We start from the raw sequence: 18,874 nt of genomic DNA on the forward strand, positions 1-18,874 counted from the left end.
GGAAAAATGCTTTGTAATTGCTGCCATCTCTGTCTACAGATTGGACTAATCCATGAGATCAGACCCATATACTTCCTTCCTGCAGAGAATGAGGTTACCCCATTTCCATCTACTCCCAGTGCCTCGGGCCTGCCTTACCCTTGGTGGGTACACACGGAATGAGTGCATATGGACTTATGACCTGCCTGTGGTGTTAAGAATAGTGATAAGTGACTCGTTTCTTAAATTAACAGTAAAGGAAGGCAGGCTGTGTAGTAGCCTGTGTATACTGCATTGTAGCTGTTAGGAGTTATTTGGACAGATTTGAAATACTGTGCCTGTAGTCACAATATTAGTTTGTCCCTCTCAGTCTTCTTTTTGAGGTACGTGATTTGAGAGAGAGAGGTGGGGATGGGGGCTGGGGAAATACTCCTGTGTCCTTGGCTGTCATTTCCTTTGTTATGAGGCACAAAGCCACATATAGGGAATTAGTGGTACAGGGGGGCTTGAAGGTAACAGGTGTTAAAAAAAAAAAGTGAAAGGTGATGAAAGCAGGATAGGATAGATTTACAGGCCTGGCCTTGGCACTAGTAAGCTGAGAGAGAAAGAGACTAGTTAGACTTACTACCTGTTCAGTGATTGCCCTGGTGGTAAAAGAATTTTGGCTGTAAAAAATTACGGATGGTCCCTCCTCTGTGGAGCGAGGCTAGTTCTTTGCTTCCTTAGGGCATATGTAAAAGCACATTTCTTGGGATTGGACTCAGTTTGCTCTTCCGTGTTCCCTTTTGCTGAGAACTCTCAGCTGCATATTGACACATCCAGTTTTTCCTGCCCGGGAGCGCCTCCTTTCTCCGCCTGCTGGCCCTAGCTATCATCTTTGCCTCCCATCCCCCGTCCCCAGTTATGCAGGTTTCCATTATGCTTTTCCCTGTACTCTGCCTGCCACCCTCCCTCAAGCCAGGGACCAACCACCGTGTCCCTCTTTATCACTGTTGAGCTGATTGCACTGATGTTAGTACTTTTCTCAAACCTGTTTGACATCTGAGCCCAGTTATGTGTTGCAGTGTGTGGAAATGATGGCAGGGAAGGGGCGGGAGGTGCTTTTCTGAAGTTAAGCTTTTCCTAAACTATTGGATGACCTTTGGCTCAGAGATTAAACAGATGCTTCTGCTGGCCTCCCAACCTGAGGCAGATGTGTGCTTTCGTGTGGGGGCTCACACTGGTGTGAACGCCCTTGTAATGACAGGGTGGGCAGGGAGTCAGGCTCTGAGCTGCCTGCCTCCTCTTGCTGCTGCTCTGGCTCTCTGGTTCTCTTTTCCTGAGTTGGAGCTAATTTTGGATGGATAATGAGGTAGATGGTTGCTACAAATAACTTTCCCTTGCTAATTGTGATTTCACAGTACAGAGGTACCTTGTTTTATTGCGCTTGGCAGATGTTGCGTTTTTTACAAATTGAAGGCAAGACCCTTCACCAGCAAAAAGATTATGACTGGCTTTATTGTGATACTTTGTTGCAGTGGTCTGGAACCAGGGTTGTTTTTGTTTTTTTCCTTTAACCTGCTAGGAGAAGAAATAGATCTATTTTCATGTTTTTGATGAGTGCTCAGCTATCAAGGAATCCTCTGCTTAGTTTGTTTAGAGGCAGTATGGTTTGTTGGAAAGAAGTGTAGACTAAGCTGGAGAAGACCTGTGTTCTTATCCCAGTTCCACTCAGGATTAGTTGTCTACCTGGTCTTGGGCAAGTCAGGAACCTGTCTCTACGCCTGCCCTACGAAACTGAAATTATGTAACAAAATGAGATGTGACATGTGTGGAAGGAAGCACTTTGTAAAATGTTAGGTTTAAGAAAATTTCAGGTGCTGCCCTTTATTAATTTGGCCACTGACCACAAAACCAGAGAAATGCATCTACTGTGTTTCCCCAAAAATAAGACGGGATTTTACATTAACTTTTGCTCCAAAAGACACATTAGGGCTTATGTTCAGGGGGTGTCCTCCTGAGAAATCATGCTGGGGATTATTTTCCAGTTAGGTCTTATACTCGGAGAAACACAGTAATGTCTTTTAAAACTCCTCTTCTGAAGCTAGCTTTCTCAAGAGCGATGGGCTTGTCAGAACGAGGGGAAGTTTTGCTTCAGAACCACCTTCTGTTTTCTCACTTTTCTCCTCCTACCCACCCCCTCCCCACACGCACACGCATGCACACACACATTAGGAACTCTGCTCCTCTATCTCCGTTCTTTACTAGGATTATAATTTTAAGGAGCCTGTGATCATGCTGTGCGTTCCACGTGCTGTGCGTTCCAATGGAGGGTCTGCACTTTTCCTAGCCGTAAATTATCAATTCATTTTAAGTGGTGACAAAAAATATTTTCAACTTTCAAATAACTACAAACAACTTTTCCAGTCTCGTAAGGCACATTGGCTGTAGCTGTGGAAAGTGTTAGGAGACCCTGCTTTGGCTTTGGACGCACCTGTATTCCAGGCCAGACTTTCACTATTTGTGAGTGTGGGAAAGTACTGAACTGTTTTGGGACTTAATTTCCACATCTTTAAGGGGATGATAATGGCATCTACTTACAAGGTTGTTGTGAGGATTGAGATAAAGTGCTTAGCGCATTGTTTAACACATAATTAGAAAATGTATTACTTACTGATAATATGTCTGATAATAGCTTTCAAAGAGCACAGATAGATGTCTGTTAGTGTTTTAAGGGATTTTTAATCTTATTTTTAGATAAATTTGTTGCAGTGTACATCATGTAATTTACTAATTCAAAGGATATTTTCCTGTATGTAGGTGGAAAGTGAGATGAAGGCGGCTCAGCACCTTCTTCCTCAGAAGTGTTGCCAGTGCTGTGCGCTGGGAACTGGCTTAGGCTGTTCCTCCGCTGCTTAGGGATTGTGTGGTGTTGGGATTCGTGATTCCACTGGAATTGGATGGGTTTTTGGTGGTTCTCGGCACATTAGCAGGCATGCCTTTTTCATTAGGGTGGTCAGTAGATTGCGAAACAGGCTTAAATCTTAAGTCTTCTTTGAAGTGCAATTCAGAAGAAGGAAAACAATACAAAACAAATCCACTAACAGATATATCTAGAACATAATCAAGTAGTTAATCACAGCATTCGAGAGGACATAAGCTCCCCCAGTTCACAGAGAATATGAGAATAAGGGCATTTGTGATTTCCACTTAATGATCACGAATATGATTAAAACAGCAATAACTCTACTGCTTTTGAGAAATTTACTGATAACCAGTTTTCTCTGGTGTTTGAACCAGTAACGAAGCGAAGGAAACCAGCTTCCTTTACTTTTCATCTATATGAGTTGGTATTGTCTTTGGCAGGTGGGCGGGTGGTGGTTTGTGAGACTCAGACGTGGCTCCTTGCATACCATGTTACCTAAAAGTGAGCTCAGGTCTTCCTGCAGAGGCTTGGGGTCTCCTGGGGAATTCTAGAACTTCCCCTCCTTCTGAGAAGGACATCTTCCTGGCTTCGTAGGCCCTCTGGTAGATAGCTCCTTCCAAGGACCTGACACTGGCCTGAAGAGGTAGTCTAGAATGGATTTCCAAAGCAGAGCACTGAGTCTAAGGCTGTTCGTTACTGTATTCCTTCTTCCCCAGATTCTGGATGTTTTATGATTTGAAAGACTAGTATGAATTTGGAGGTCTTGACCTGTACTTGAGTAAGTAGAGTACCTCCCTTAGGGTTCGGTGGTCCAGGGGGTGGAGTTTATCTCCAGAGGCAAATACTGCTATGGATATAAACAGAGAATCGTCCACTGAGCGCCCTCCGTTTGCAGCTGTCCCAGGTGCATCGTTGGCATCTGGACTGTAGAGAAACTGTTCATTTAGTTCGTACCTTTCCTCAGGGGTGTTTTTAGTCTGACGTCGGTAGATCCTGGCCCCATGCTCTGCTCACTGCAGAGGGGCTGGCTTGGTCCCAAGAGGCATTGCCCAGCCACTCAGTACTTACCGTCTCTTAGCTTGCCGTGGACCATGGGACATTGCCTGAACTGGTGGGAATGCAGAATGAACTGTAGGTGGGGTAAATACTGAGAGAGCGTATGCCTGCACTGTGATTTCATTGTCTCTGGACCCCACTCCAAGTTCTTCATGTAAGCCTGGAATTTGTTTTTGTTTTTGTCTTTTTTACTTTCTGCTGTTGCTATCTTGTCTTATGGAAGTGTGACCTCAAGCAAATTTTGGGCAAGTGAACATAGGCATCAACTTTATTTAATTCCTGGGCAGTGCCTGGCAATGTTGTTGAGGCCTAGCCTTCACCGCAGAGTTTAATTCATCATTATGCATTTTTCATTCTTTTTGAGCTGGCTGGCCCCTAAGAGCCAGGGAACTAAACTATGTAAAGAGAGTCTGTGAGTACCACAGTTATTTTTAAGACTGACTTTTCAGGAGGATTTTCTAGTTGTCTGGACTTCCAGGATTATGGCGGGCGTAGTCCCCCCATTCACTGCAATAGTCGGGTTGCTGTTACTGTTGGTTCCACTCCTGAGCTGACGCCTGTAGTAATTCTCACTCTGACTACAGACTGTCTTGTTCTCCTGTGCCTGAGGGTCTGCTTTCAGGTGGAGGCTGCCTAATCAGGACAGCTGGGTGGTTTGTTGGCCATAGGCCCAGGGAAGAGCAGGATGTGGGGAAAATCGAACCTGAACTCAGCATGGAATCCTGCAGGAGAGAGAAGTTTGCTCCGCTTTCAGTGGAAATTTGAATTCCCAAGACAATGTGTCTATAGGTCAGTTACTACTTCTTGTCCAGGGCCACAAAAGACACTGTGTCTCTAGCACAATGTTCATCCAAAAGAGAATTCCTGACTTGGCGGATAAACCTACTGCCACCTCCGGTTATCTTTCATCGCTTGTCTGAGTTTGAAAAGGTAATGATTTGTGCCATAAGGAAAGAGACTCTTCCCCGAGCCCCGAGGCTTGCTCACTTCTACCAGCCTGGCCCATTGAACCGCTTTCTAGTGTAGTGGGCTTGCTTCTGCCCGGCCAGCAGCTGTGCTGCCCAGCTTATAATTAGCCTGCCTTTGCTTCATGAGCTTCCCAGGGTGGTTCTTCTTCTGAAAGCTTGTATGAAATGCTATTTACTGTCTCTTTATAGTTTAAAAATGAATCCTTTTTGTTCTTTGCAACTCATTTGCTTTTTTCTTTTCTTTAAATTACTATTAACACCTGTTGATTCTTTTTTTTTCTGATTGGCCTGTCACTGCATTCCTGCTCCCCCCTCCCTCTAGCTGGGTTTGTCAAGTCGCCCATGTCAGAAACTAAGCTCACTGGGGACGCCTTTGAGCTGTACTGTGACGTGGTCGGGAGCCCCACGCCAGAGATCCAGTGGTGGTACGCAGAAGTCAACCGAGCAGAGTCTTTCAGACAGCTGTGGGACGGTGCTCGGAAGCGCCGTGTCACCGTAAACACCGCCTACGGGTCAAACGGCGTGAGTGTGCTGAGAATAACCCGGCTCACCTTGGAGGACTCTGGGACTTACGAGTGCAGGGCCAGCAACGACCCCAAGAGGAATGACTTGAGGCAAAATCCCTCCATAACATGGATTCGAGCCCAGGCCACCATAAGCGTCCTGCAGAGTGAGTCCAGCACCCTACAGTAGTAGTACTGTAGTCCTTAGAGGTGGCCCGATGCCCCTTCCCTTCTGCTTCCTTCCCCCTTCCCCGGCTATGATCACTCACCCCACCCCTGTCTCGTTTTTTCAAACCCACGACCCTACTGGTTGTAGTGTATGAAAACATCTGTGGCAACTTTTTTTTCCTTCTTTGCCATCCTCTCTACCTCCCTTACTCCTCACCCCTTCTCTGTGTCTTTCTCCTCAGGAACAAAGAACTTGGGGAAATGTGTAACTATCCCAAATCATCTGCATTGGGAAGAGGTGGGGAGGGAATACTGGGGAGGCTAAAAAACCAAAACCACTCAAAACTTCCCCAAACCAGGCAGTCAAACCAGGGTAGTGTTGAATTGTTTCTTTCCCTCCCCTTTAATTTTGTAGTAGGTGTCCTGCTATCCTTTTGCTGATTTATTCTCTGGTGCCTTTCTAGTTTTGTTTCTCTCCCCAGTCTAACTACTTTTTATTTCTTCTGTTCATCTGTTTGAAGCTCTCTGACTAGCTGCCTTCACCTCTGTGGTTTTCAGTTTGTGTCTGCCCAGCCTCTCCCCTCACTGTGACTCGGTGTCATCCTGTCTGTGATGGGGGTGTCGCCGTGGACGCGATGTGGTGATGTGTGTTGGTTGTCGGGTGGCATGTCGCTCGGATATTCCCGTAGTCCCAGCTCTTTCTTTTCTAAAACAGTGGCATGTACTTCTCTGATATCAGCCCTCCACTGCGGCATGCTCCTCACTGGTCCTGCCATCTGGTCTCCTGTCCTCTGAAAAGCAGCAGCCTGACATTGCCTCCATATATCTTGCTATGGAGGAGCCAGGGGACCCTAGGCTGCACAGTATGTTTTTAAAACCGCTTCGTGCTGTTTCGAAGTCAGTTGAATCTAATCCCTGTTCACAAACAGTTTGACTCTGAGGGCTGATTGTTGGCACCGTGTCCTCGTTCGAGAGGCTGGTTACCCCAGAAATAGTTGGGAAGCTACTCACATTAGCCTCTTCTTGTGTCTTGAAAAAAGAGGAAAGTAGATTCCAGCCCTGTTCCTCTGAGCGGTGAGGGTGAGCTGAGCGGCTGGCTCAGAGTCCTGCCCTCATCTGTGTGGCAGGTACAAGGAAAACCCCCACCGGTAGATAAGGCTCTTCTTTTCCGGGACGTATCTTGCTGCTTGTATGGTGGGAGCAGCTGGAGGGAGAAGCCATCACAGAGCCAAGCTCCCAGCCATGGAGACTTCTGGTCCCGTGTCTGACCTGATTCTAATGGAGGGAATTCTCTAGTTAACTGAAAGGTTTACTGCATTTTTTCCCTTCTCTTTAAGGACTCAGAGACCTGTAGCCAGTTTTGGCTTAAAGAACTCACTGATTTAGAGAAAGTAAGTTACTAAATCAGTTACTCACTGATTGAGTAAAATACATTTAGGAGGAATTTGGAAAAACCACAGTAGGCAATATGACATGGGCTCTGAATCTATCTAGTTACATGGAAAATAGTCCTCAATAGTCCCTCAGAAGAGGCCTATGAAGAAAAGAGGCTGCTGCAGTTGGCACTGTTGAATCAGAGAACCTGCTTCTGGAAAGGGGAAAAGGAACACTTTGTCTATGTGAAAATGGGGAACATTAACCCAGCAATTTTTCTTTTATTTAACAATTTTTTTCCCTTGCACGCCTCCTTCTCCTGCCCTCTTGCTCCTTTCCTTATAAGAGCAGAATGACCCAAGTGGCCACAGAGGTGTGCAGATGTTGGTGGGCATGGACTGGGCCGGGTATTTGATACTTATTCCCGGAGCCTGACTCAGGTAGACGCACAGTTAAAGATCATGCCTTGGGAGTAGGAGAAGATAAGACTTTGGGGTACCTACCTACCAGTCCCGAGAGCATACGCATTCCCTGGTGTACTTGGAAATAAGCTTCTTTTCTTACAGGTGTCTGCATGTGGTTGAATGAAGCCCTTGCTAGTTGGGTCTCTCCCCAGACTTCCTATCAGTCAGTTAGCCCCACTTAATTTGGAGAGAGCCAGGCTGCTTCTTCCTTTTTTTAAACACCCTGAATTGCATCCTGACTAGATTGTTTTATTACCTCAGCGTCCCCAGGGATATTTGCCTCCAGGGGGGACGTTGAAGTCTTCCAAGAATGACCTCCTGGCAGTGCTTTGCTCCAAAGCTCCTTGAGAAAGGTAGGGCAGGAAGCAAAAGGTGTCCAGTGTTTAGGGACTGAGGCCATAGCATCGTTCTTCTACATGTGAATGATGGCCAGCATGAGGGTCTCCTGCCCACCGCTTCTAGGAGGAGTCTGTGGCAGGTCAATTTTGAGCTCCTAAATGTTCATCTTTCTTGGACTTTCATGGGCATTGCTCGGCCACAGAAATAAAAGCCCCACCTTCATCCTGGTGTAGAATACAGAGGTGGCCCCGTGGCCCAGGAGGTTGGTCTGGCTGGCACTGGTTTCCACGTAGAGCAGTCACAGGAGGGGTGTCCCCCCCTCACTGCCCTCCTGGGGTGCAGATCCTATTGAAACCTATTTCAAATACCCACTCGCTCCCCGCTGACTCCCTCCTGGATCTTTAACACTTCAGGGCACAAACGCTTTCCTTTGTCTTCTAAAAATTCTTGGCAGAGAGTCCACCAGGTTGCTGTCATCAACTTCTTAATGTCCCTGAGCGCAGTGGCCCTGTGCCTCGCCACAGGTAAGAGCAGCTTTCCATCGGCCTCCTTGTACGGAACCATCTGGAAGCTCTCAGCCTCATCCTCAGAGCTGGCCCTTTCTCAGTGCAGCCTGAGATGAGAGGAAGAACCACGGGGAGGGGCCCACATGGGACAGAAAATGAAATTGGGTAATAAAAATAAAGTAAAAACCTGCAAGTGTGTTTGGGTTTTAATGTTGCCTTTATATTTTTTAATTTCTGTGGAGTACTGGTTCTCTTTCTCTCTTTTGTTTTGCTTGGTTTTGATTTTCCTTGGAATTGTGATGCTTTCTGCTGATGGTGTGTGTGCGCCTTCCGTTGCAGGGTTCCCAGCCGCTCTGCTCCACTTACGGCCCAGGGACTTGGCTTCCGTCCAGTGTGTTTTGGAAACCTGGGGACACCACTGCGCTAACGTGCTCACGTGCTTCTGTCTTAGTGGCCGCCACGCCTCCATTGTCTGTACATAGAGACCCTGTTTGGTGTTACCAGTGCTGAGGGGAAGATAACCATGTCCTGCCAGAACTGGACAATAGTGAGAACCACTTTAATGGAGCAAACCTAAGACTTTGCTTCCTCTGTCACACGCCTCTCTGGTGATAGGAGCTGTGCAGCCCTCGGTGCTACCTCGGTGAGGACGTCCTTGGGCATTATGTTTTCCACGTGTCCATGGCTTCTCCATCCTCTCCCTTCCCTGCTCAGTGAACACAGTGTGTTCCAGGGCGGGAGAGAGTGCTGTCCTCAGGCTTAGGAGTCACAAGGTCGTGTCAGTGAGCTGCTACAGGCTGGGAGAGCAACCAGCCAGGTGCAGGGAAGTTGGAAGTCAGGAAGGTAGTTCTGGGATTTCTGGGAACGAACAGACAAACAAATACCTTCAATTGTGGAGGGGAAAGGATGGCTAACTTACACTTCACTTGAAAATGTTTGACCCAAAGTGGAAAAAGAACTAAGCTTGGGAAAGGATTAAAGATAACCAACAACAACAAAAGACGCAGAAACATCTTGCCTTTAATATAATGATGGAATTCAGAGTGCTTCAAGGGATGATATAGTGTGCCTTAAAAATTTTCTGCCCATTGTGTTACAATATTTGTGATCCCAGGTTATCTTAGCCCAGGATAGAACCAGAAGATAAAATATGTAACTTACCCTTGGGTGGAAGGTGTGGGGGTGTATTGGGGTTGGGGACAGGGCTAGAGGATTCAGTCAGATGTGTTTTCTAGACCAAACTCTGCCACTAATTGGCCTTGCAGAAGGCTTTTGACCTTTCTAGCTCTTAAAGAGTGGGATTCCATGAACTCTATGAGAGCCTTTCAGCTTGAAAATTTTAGGAGCCCATGATACCAACACATGTTGCATTCTAGTTCTACTTAATTATCTCAGAATGGAATGTGTTTTAAGTATAATTCTGAAGGAAATCTGTTTTGGGAATAATATGGGCTGGAGAGAACTGATGGTTCCCTAAGAATTTTCCCTTGGCAAAATTTGGAAAATGCAGTAGATTTCCAATAGGAAATTTGCTTTTAGGATCTACATTGTCTTTTTCTGTATAATTAATGGCCATGGCTGGTTTGCCATAGGTTTATCAGATTTAAATGTGGGAAAACCCATACATGTGTTACCTGATTATTGCTACTATTGTTCCAAAGCCTAGTGACTCTGTAGGGAGTTTATTAGTTACATAAATGATAGTCTTTGTCTTCAGAACTGCAAGGTGGAGCCTGGTTTTCTATTTGAGGCCGAATTGGTTGGTGGTTCTTACATCATAAAACGGTGGTATTCAAAAGCGTAAGTGGATCGTTGCCAGTACAAGCACCTGTAATACTCCCATTCTTTTCACGTCTAGGCCAGCTGGTCCTCAGGCTGTTGTCTGCACTAGTGGTCATTTGCTTATAATCATTGTTTTTCCTTTCTTGACTTTCTCCAAAGTGATAAAGTGAAATTCCTCATGTGGTCCTGTCTGCCCTCCCTCTTCTTCTAGTCTCCCCATCCTTCCCCATCCAACTTTCAGGCCAGGGCTGCCGAGAATGGAAGTCTGTGGCCCCCTATCATTGTGCACTCTTATTACAGAGCCGAGGATTGTCAACAGTGAGGAGATCATTCTTCGTACTGAAGACAGTCCTCATCCCCCCATCACCCTGCAGTGTAACCTCACCTCCAGCTCTCACGTCCTGGAATACAGCTACTGGACAAAGAACGGGGTAGAACTCACTGCCACTCGTAAGAATGCCAGCAACATGGAATACAGGTGAGAGGTTAGCAGGTTCTGGGAAGATGGAAGGGAGTGTGGCAGAGCTTACTTGACGTTCACAATCGATGATCATGCTGTGTAACAGACATGAGATATATACGGGCCTCCTTTGGAGGGCCCAGTACAGTGCACCTGGCGTGAGGCTCAGGGATCGGTAAATGATTCCAAGTGTCAGCGAGGTTGGCAGGTCGTCGACGATCTCCTCACTATGACAGCAGAGGAGCTGAGGACATAGCGAACGATCTGGGCAACAACGCTAGTCGATAGAGAAGTCACAATTAGAATGCAGGTCTCTTGACTTCATCCAGTGATTTGAGGAATCAGATTGAAATCTGCTTTAGGACTCTTTGAGTAAGAGCACCCAAAGTGCTTTTTCCACTGGGTAGGTTTCCTACTGAATTACCTTTTAGGAGTGTTTAATATAAACACAACCATATCAGGACCCGTGGATCAGGGCTTTTAGTGATCTGGAATAAGGATGGTAGCCTGGAAATATCCTTTGATGAAAGGGAGATACTTGCCGGCCGACGTTACCTGGCACCCAAAGATTTGGTGCTTTTTTGGAATATCTAGTAACACACGGCACCTCACCTTTCAGAATCTTTTGTTCCTGGTTGAAAACTGATCTGGAAAAGGATCAGCTAATCCTGCTTGGCGGCATGGTGCAGTTCAAAGAAAGAGTACACTGGCATGAGATTAGGAAAACATGTACTCAGTAGTTGGAAGGACATCCTACAGTATTTTGCAGAATTGAGATCATTTTATACCCCTCGTTTAATTGATCCACATTAATTTGTGGATCCTCCTCCCTTTTTTGGGGGTGAGGACACTAAAGACTCAAATAACTTGACTGCTTTCAAGGCCAAATTCTGTATCTAATAAGTTTCAGAACTAAGGCTAGATTCCAGGTCTTCTGACTTTCTGGAATCTAGGTCATTGTTGTTTTTTTGCTGCACATTACTATTTAGTGGTAAGTTAATCTATCTCCACTATAGTTTCTTCTGGTACAAAATTGGAAATATAGCCTTAGCCATATCCTTATAGTTTGGAAAAGGTTAACTGCATACAGACGTTGCGTAGAATAAAAGGCATTATTTCTTGGGGCGGCTGGATTGCTCAGTTGGTTAGAGCGTGGGCTCTGAACAACAGGGTTGCCAGTTCGATTCCCACATGGGCCAGTGAGCTGTGTCCTCCACAACTAGATTGAAGATAATGAGCTGCCGGAGGGGCAGCCAGATGGGGCAGCCGGATGGCTCTGTTGGTTAGAGCACGAGTTCTCAACAAGGTTGCCGGTTCAATTCCCGCGTGGGATGGTGGGCTGCGCCCCCTGCAACTAAGATTGAAAACGGCCACTGGACTTGGAGCTGAGCTGCGCCCTCCACAACTAGATTGAAGGGCAACTACTTGGAGCTGATGGGCCCTGGAGAAACACACTGTTCCCAAATTTAAAAAAAAGGGCATTATTTCTTAGTCTGTCCATTAATTTACAAATTTGTTTTTTTAATAAAACCTGTTTCAAGGTACCAGACATCCAGTCATGGTTCTCTTGGGTTCTGTACTGTGTCACCCACAAAGCTTTGAACTGTAACTATAAAGTTTGAGCCTGACTTTATAAAAGGCCTCAATTTGCTCAGCTTATTTAAAGCTCTCCAGGGCGTTCTGCGTTGTCAGAGTTTTTCATGGAATCTGTTCTCACACATTTTGTGGAATAACAACGGATGAGTCCCTTGGGCTCCCTGATACGTCAGCAATAGGGCCAGTCTCAGGCGCTGCTTCTGCTTAGCCTGTAGTGCACATTTTCTGTTGGCTTCAGTTACTTCCCAAAAGCTAGTTGAAGATGTGCATGGCCTCCGCTACCCAAGTCTTCTCAAGGAACTTGGAGTCAGTCTGAGCCCTGAAAATAGAGCTTCTACTCTTTCTTCAAATTCTGGAACATTTGCTTAGAGCAGCTGACTTGTTTTCCTATTGGGAGCATATTGATTTAAGAAGCGCTTGTGTCAAATTGAGAAGACTCTTGACTCCTCTCTGAGACTGTCAGTCTGAGGCCGTCCTAGGGATGGGCAGTGTCTCCTCACCCAGAGTCTCTTAACCTGTGTTTTCTTTATTGGAATGACCAGTAAGACGGATAAATGCATTGGGCTAGTCAGTGGTCGTGGTTAGGAATTTTTCTCAGACATTTACTGGTGCAGTGGAGAGGTGACCATCATTAGTATATTTTAACCACTGAGCAAAACGAGATATATTACGTTTACCCTCTGATCCGGAGGCTGTTGTTTCTCTGTTTTCTGTAATTACACACCAGCTTTGCCACACATGTTTCGGGGTGTGTATTGGCCAGATTGGACTGAGCTGGTTCGAACCTGGTCCGCAGGGCAAGAAAGCTTGTTTGGGATCGCTGTGCTGGATTTGGAGGAAGTGCTGTTCTGGCCGTCACACGTCCTTCTTACAGCCCTTCCTGTCCCTCGGTCTGAATCTGTGCACAGCTGTGCACTCGGAGTTGGTGTTCATTCGTTTGTTTATTCATCGCTCTACTGTATTCCAGGTTCCGGGCTGTGCGCCTGTCCACATAGAACTTGGTCTGTTGGGAAAACGGACATTCATCAAGCAGTCACATAAACATGTAATTACATGATGTGATATGTGCTGTGAAGAATTACAGTGTAGTATGAGAGCGAATGTCAGGGAGGGGATGTCTGTAGGTTAGGGGTGGGAGGAAAGTGACATGAATGACAGGAAGAGCATTCTATATAAAGAAACCTCTTGTGTCAAGGTTTTGAGGTAGGAACAAGCTTGGCACATTGAAAGACTACAAAGAGCCGATGGGGGCTGGAAAGTGGCCGAGATGGGGCTAAGGAGGTGGCAGGGCCAGGTGCTGCCGTGCCTGGAGGCGTAGCTGTGCCTGCAGTCCTTACAAGGTCAGCTGCATCTCTAGCTGCGCTTGGATGGCAGACTCCCCTCCGCGCTGCCCCTGGGCCGTCCCTGGGTCTTGATAGTGGGTAGACTTATTGAAGGAATGCTGCTAAAATACAGGGCAGGAAGAAGAGCATTACCCGAAGCAGGCTTTAGGGAAGGAAGCTCAGACAAAGAATTGGCTTTCTCCTGTTCCTGTGCATTTGACTAGAACCACCAGGTGAGTAAGAAGTTTTCCTGAGAGCTCCACCCTCTGTGTATGAATACAGCGTGTAGTGCTTTGTACAGCCCTCTGTTCTGATGACTTCTTTGTCGTTTATTCCTCCCAATAGCCTGGAGCCCCTTAAGGTTAGGGACCATGTATCACTCTACTTTTGTATTCCTGGCACCCAGTCAGGCATAAAGCTTTCACGGGTTGGGATACAGGGCGGGGGGAGGGGTTTCCCCTTTAGTTAGGAGGAGGTGAATGGGTTCAGGGGCGCGACTTGGAGAGCAAGGTCCCTTGATTGTCCTTTTGTTGTATGTTTGGACTGTACTCAGCTTCCTCACTTGATGTTTTTCTCGTCTGCAGGATCAGTAAGCCGAGAGCTGATGACTCTGGCGAATACCACTGTGTGTATCACTTCGTCAGCGCTCCTAAAGCAAACGCCACCATTGAAGTGAAAGGTATAACCACAGAGGCTGCGTGTGGGCCTCGCTCTCCTAAGCTCTGCTTCTGTCCGGACCCGTCTGCAGGTCTTCCTGTTTCTGCTGTGGGAGGCCATATCACGTCACAGTTAGGGCCCAGGCCCAGGCGCAGCAGGCGCAGGCGTTACGACCCACACCCCATCATCTAATCGTCATGTGACTGCACATTACTGACTTCCCTGTGCTTCCATTTTACCTACCTCCTGGGTTTGTTAGTTAATACGTAGATTGAACCATGTGAAATTGCCGTTTTTGTGTGTTAAAAATGTTTGAATGTCGGCAGCTTCATGTAGTTCAACCTCATGTAGAGCTCTTAGACTAGTGCCTCTGAGTATTGTTACATAGGTCTCTCCAGGGGTCCAGCAGGATTTGGCAAGGACAGTGTGCAGGGTAAACATAAACTTTCTGGGTAATTCATTAGAATTTGAATAGAAACTGGGTGCATGACATCTTAAAAATGAGGCTGTAGCTGGAAGTTTCTAGAAAGACCAATAGAATTATAACAGTTGGAGCTGCTTCAGTAGATCATTGATCCCAGCTTTCCTGTGTTATTTCAAAGAAGCAGCTGAGACCCAGCAAGGCGAAACCCCCCGCTCTGTTCACACCGGGAGTTTGTGGCCGTGCTAGCTAGCCTAGAGCTCAGGTCTGGCTGCCCAGTCTCGTGCTTTTCCTCTTTCATAGGCTGACCACAGGGAGGTGGGGGCTGCTCTTTGAGGCCAGACTGAAAGAGATGAGCGTTGTGGTGTTTTTCATTAGGAAGGACACAATCTTGTTCTTTAAACGCACAGGGTAGTCCCTAGAGGCTGGCAGGATAAGCTTAGGAAACAGGAAGGGCCTTTATAGCAGGTATTTAGGTGTTCCTTAAAATATTTGGAAGACTGAAACATTCAAGTTCAAGAAAGGTTTAGATACATTCAAAGTTTCTCTTCTATGGTGTCACTCCATGCAAGTAGTGTCTTGGTGACACAGTCCTAACTGGGAGTCGACAGGACGTCGGCGGTGCCTCCTCAGGCCTCCACGTTGGATTCTAAACGCCTGAAGAGGTTGAGTCACAGTCGTGTGGCTCCAGTCCACACAGGCCAGAGAACCTGGGGTTTGATTAATTCAGTGGCTGTTCTTGGAGAGATCTGGGTTTATCTCTGTTTTGAGGAATGCCACATGTGTTCAACATGAGGATGAAGGTGTGAGAAAGCATTTTCTCAGCCAGCCAAGGGCTTTCCACCTGGATGAGCTGAGCTACGTGGGGAGACTCCTCCATGTAAGACCTGAGGCCCTGCAACATTCCAGGCTGAGCCTTTGGGACCAAGTCCAAGTGCAGAGGGAACAGGGTGGGTGAGAGAAGGTAAGTGGTCTGTCTGGTTCATACTAGTTCTCTCCAAGCCTAAGGGATAATTCCGTACAATTGAAAGTCCGCACTATAATCATAGTGGTTTGGCATTAGTGATTTCTGAGCAGCACTGTCAGGAGAGGAAGCAGAGGTGGTTTGGCGGTTGGTTTGGCTGCTCGAGAAGGTGGGGTTCAGTGGCACCAGGCATTGTCTTCACATTCTGTCGGGCAGACGTGAAGTACTGGTCTGGAGGGCGGGGGAGGGGAGGGGACTGCAGCAAGCGCGTGTGCAGAGGAGTCACAGCTTACAGGTGTCTCGCCCTGCGGAAGCTGTGCAGCAGCCCCGGGAGGAGGCTCCGACAGGTGGCGATGTCCTCGTTTTAAAGGTGTACACCTTAAGAGAATTCCGGTTTGTGACCAGGTTGGACAGGTATGTTAGTCTGCCAAGTCAGGAAATTCATAAGGAAGTCTAGTCTTCCCTGTCCTCTAATGAGAGAGAGAGAGAGAGAGAGAGACCCAAAGCATTTTTATATAAACTTTCATTTCCTCAGTGCCTCCAGGGTGGGCTAAGAGAGAGTTATCTTTTCAAAGCTGTGACTTGAACAATCTGCTGAGTAATAGGTGAGAGGTGCTTATACTCGAGAACAGAGAACTTCAGGGAACATAAGTGACCCTGCTGAAAGGAGTCTGAGAAGCTTCATTTGTGTTTTAAGTAAATTGGCATTTCAGAAGAGCAATATAATTCAGACCGCACAGATCGTATGTGTTTCTTTAGCCCCTGTCCTACACTCAGCCTTTTTCTTCCCCATCTGGCCTTTCCTGCACTTCAGACTCCCTGAGGGGTTGTTTGGGCTCAGCATTGAGGGGGGTGAGGGACTTGGGCTAGCCAGGGACCAGGCATTATATGTCACATTAACCAAATCTTGGGTTACTTGTGGTGTCCCAAAGAAAAGAAGGCTAAAGGCAGCAGAGGGACGGCCACATGTCTGGGAAGAGACCTGTGGTGGCAGTGCGTTTCCATCCTGCCTGTAGATCCCTGTCCACAAAGGAGTTGGGAGGGTGGTAGTATGGACGTGTAATGAGGAAGAGCTTGTATATCTAAAGCAGGGTTTCTTTTTTTCCTTTGTCTTTTTTTAAAGGACAAGGACGAGGCACTGTGTAAACAGGGAGATACTGTTACTGTTTAGGATTACATTTCTTAGCTATTTGGCAGGTGACCTGAGCTTCTGCTGGAGGTACGTGGAGCAGGGCTGGCCGGGGAGAGCAGCACCAGTGACTAGACCTAGTGGGACACTGCTCCGGCCTCTCTAGGGACCTGCTTGGATAACTGGAGGCATGGCTCCCCAGCTTTTTCTGCGTTCCAGAGACTCCACACCTTATCACAGAGCATTTGTAAATGAATAGGTATTGGATTTTCCGTCCCTGTAATTCTTTAACCTTTCTAACCCTTCCTCCCTCCCTCTTCCCTTTTCTTCCTCTTCTAAAAAAAAAAAAAGTGCTCATGAGAGCAAACAGAAATTTTCTATGTAATTTGCAAAGATAAAAAGAGAAAGTCCCTGTCATGACTCCCACACCCTGTCCTCATCCCTCAGCCATTTTGACTAATCCAAGGAGCAAGGAGTTGGTTGGCACTTTATTGCTGCTTTTAGAAAAGGACTTTGGTGGCCATCTGAGCTGCCAGCACCACGCCAGCACCTTCTGTGAACAGGTGATCCCAGTGCCAGGAGGGTTTGCGTCTCCCGTCTTAGGCCCATCATTACCACTGGGCGTTGCTGATGAGATTCCGTCTTTTGGTGGCTCTGAGATCCAGACGGAGCTTGTTTTTGTCCTCCCTACTTCTTAGCTTTCTGTCTCTTTGAATATTATGAGTAACTGTTAGTGTTTCTATAAGTGAACTTGCCCTGCATCCCTGTTTCCTGCTCTGTCACGTGGCCTTACCCTGCATCCCTGTTTCCTGCTCTGTCACGTGGCCTTACAAGTGATATGCCAGAGTTCAGACTGGCCATGATAGACTGTGGCGGTGGGGACGAATGTCACTGTGAAGAGTGGTAATGCACATCTCACATCTGTGCAGCACTTCCAGCGTGCAGAGCAGGCTCATGGCTGTTTATTTGTTTGGTAGGTGGCTGGTTTGACAGGGGAGGATGCTTAGAGGTTGTGACATCCTTTAGGTCAGAGCAGATGCTGAGCTGAGACTGGCTCAGAACTGCCATACTTGAAAAGTCTTTGAAAGCGTAAGAGTCTCTTGAAGCTTCTGGAACATTCTGAACATCAACTTTAGCTCAGATAACCATACCTGTTCCTTCTGGTCCGCTCTTCAGGGTGCTACCCTGATCTTCCTTTCCTTAATAAGACTAAGAATGGCTGTCATGGCTGTGCACATACTGCGTGCCAGGCACTGTGCTCAGTGCATTGCTCGTTCTTTTCCTCTCCTTTAATCATCACGATTTTCTGAGCTAAATGTTATTATTATCACCACTTTCCAGGTGACAAAATTGAGGCTCAAGGGAATTAAATGACATGCCCAGTGTTAAGGGGCCTCACTCAGGGGCTCTTAGGCCAGAGCCCGTGCCCCAAAGCACTAAGCCTTGTGGCTATATTCAGCGCATAACAGTTAAAAGGCCTCAGCCGGAGAGTTAGAAGAAATGGCCTCTAATCCTGGTCCTGCCATTAAACTCACTTCGACCCTGACCAGTCTTCCCTGCCTTGTGCCTCAGCTGCCCGGTGTGTGATGAAGTAGGATGAGATAAGTGCTCTGTGAGGCTCTGTGAGGTCTGTGGTTCCTTTCAGTGGACACGAGAGGCTGAGTCATTGAAGGAGATGATTTCTAAGCCACTTTCCTAGTGGTCCCGGCAGCTTTTCAGCTTTGAATTTTCACCTTGGTGCCCCTCCCCACTTGTGTCACTCATCTTCCTCTTACGGGACACCCCCTCTCTGTAGTGCCCCTATTTCAAACCCTGGTGCCAGGCATGGGGTTAGAGCCGTGGTTCTCAGCTCTGACTGATGTGTGTGAAATACAGCCTGGGCATCAGGCGCATTCCAAGCGCTCCAGGTGATGATAGTACAACCAAGGTCAGGGGCACCGTCTTGGAGTTTGCAGTGACTCCTATGCGGGGTTTCACCTGCAAGAAAGGGAGAAGCCTCACCTGCTTCCGGAGGCAGCACAAGTCCCAGACTGCTGGTCTACGCAACCCAGGGTGAACCTACTGTGTGGAAAAGTCTGACTGAGCCCAAAGCCAGCATCCTTCTGGCTTCCATCTTGACCAGTCTCATATTGCTTGTTGGGCTTAGCCTTTGGCTGGCAGTCAATCTTAGCTTTCCCTCTACCTTTAGCCAGACTTCTAATTTGCTTATAGCAAAGATGAAGTACCTTTGGGATTTGATGTTTTTCATAAAGGAAGCAAAGAGACCATCTATCCAGTATCA

At 47.1% G+C, this 18,874-nt stretch overlaps 1 protein-coding gene across 5 annotated transcripts in view; it reads left to right on the top strand.

The window, feature by feature from the left end:
* The window catches only part of NPTN (neuroplastin), a 64,469-nt gene that overhangs the window by 28,356 nt on the left and 17,239 nt on the right, over positions 1-18,874 (top strand). For 2 of the 5 annotated variants that reach the window (XM_081050321.1, XM_081050322.1), the window contains exons 2-4: positions 5,231-5,578; positions 10,345-10,522; positions 14,007-14,101. In XM_081050321.1, the coding sequence (XP_080906447.1) occupies positions 5,231-5,578; positions 10,345-10,522; positions 14,007-14,101 (621 nt within the window). Of the gene's footprint in view, positions 1-4,714; positions 4,871-5,230; positions 5,579-10,344; positions 10,523-14,006; positions 14,102-18,874 lie in introns of those variants that run through there. The other 3 variants (XM_081050324.1, XM_081050325.1, XM_081050323.1) reach the window with 2 other exon arrangements.

This window comes from Rhinolophus hipposideros (assembly GCF_964194185.1).
Source record: "Rhinolophus hipposideros genome assembly, chromosome: 5".
NCBI classification, from domain to species: domain Eukaryota; kingdom Metazoa; phylum Chordata; class Mammalia; order Chiroptera; family Rhinolophidae; genus Rhinolophus; species Rhinolophus hipposideros.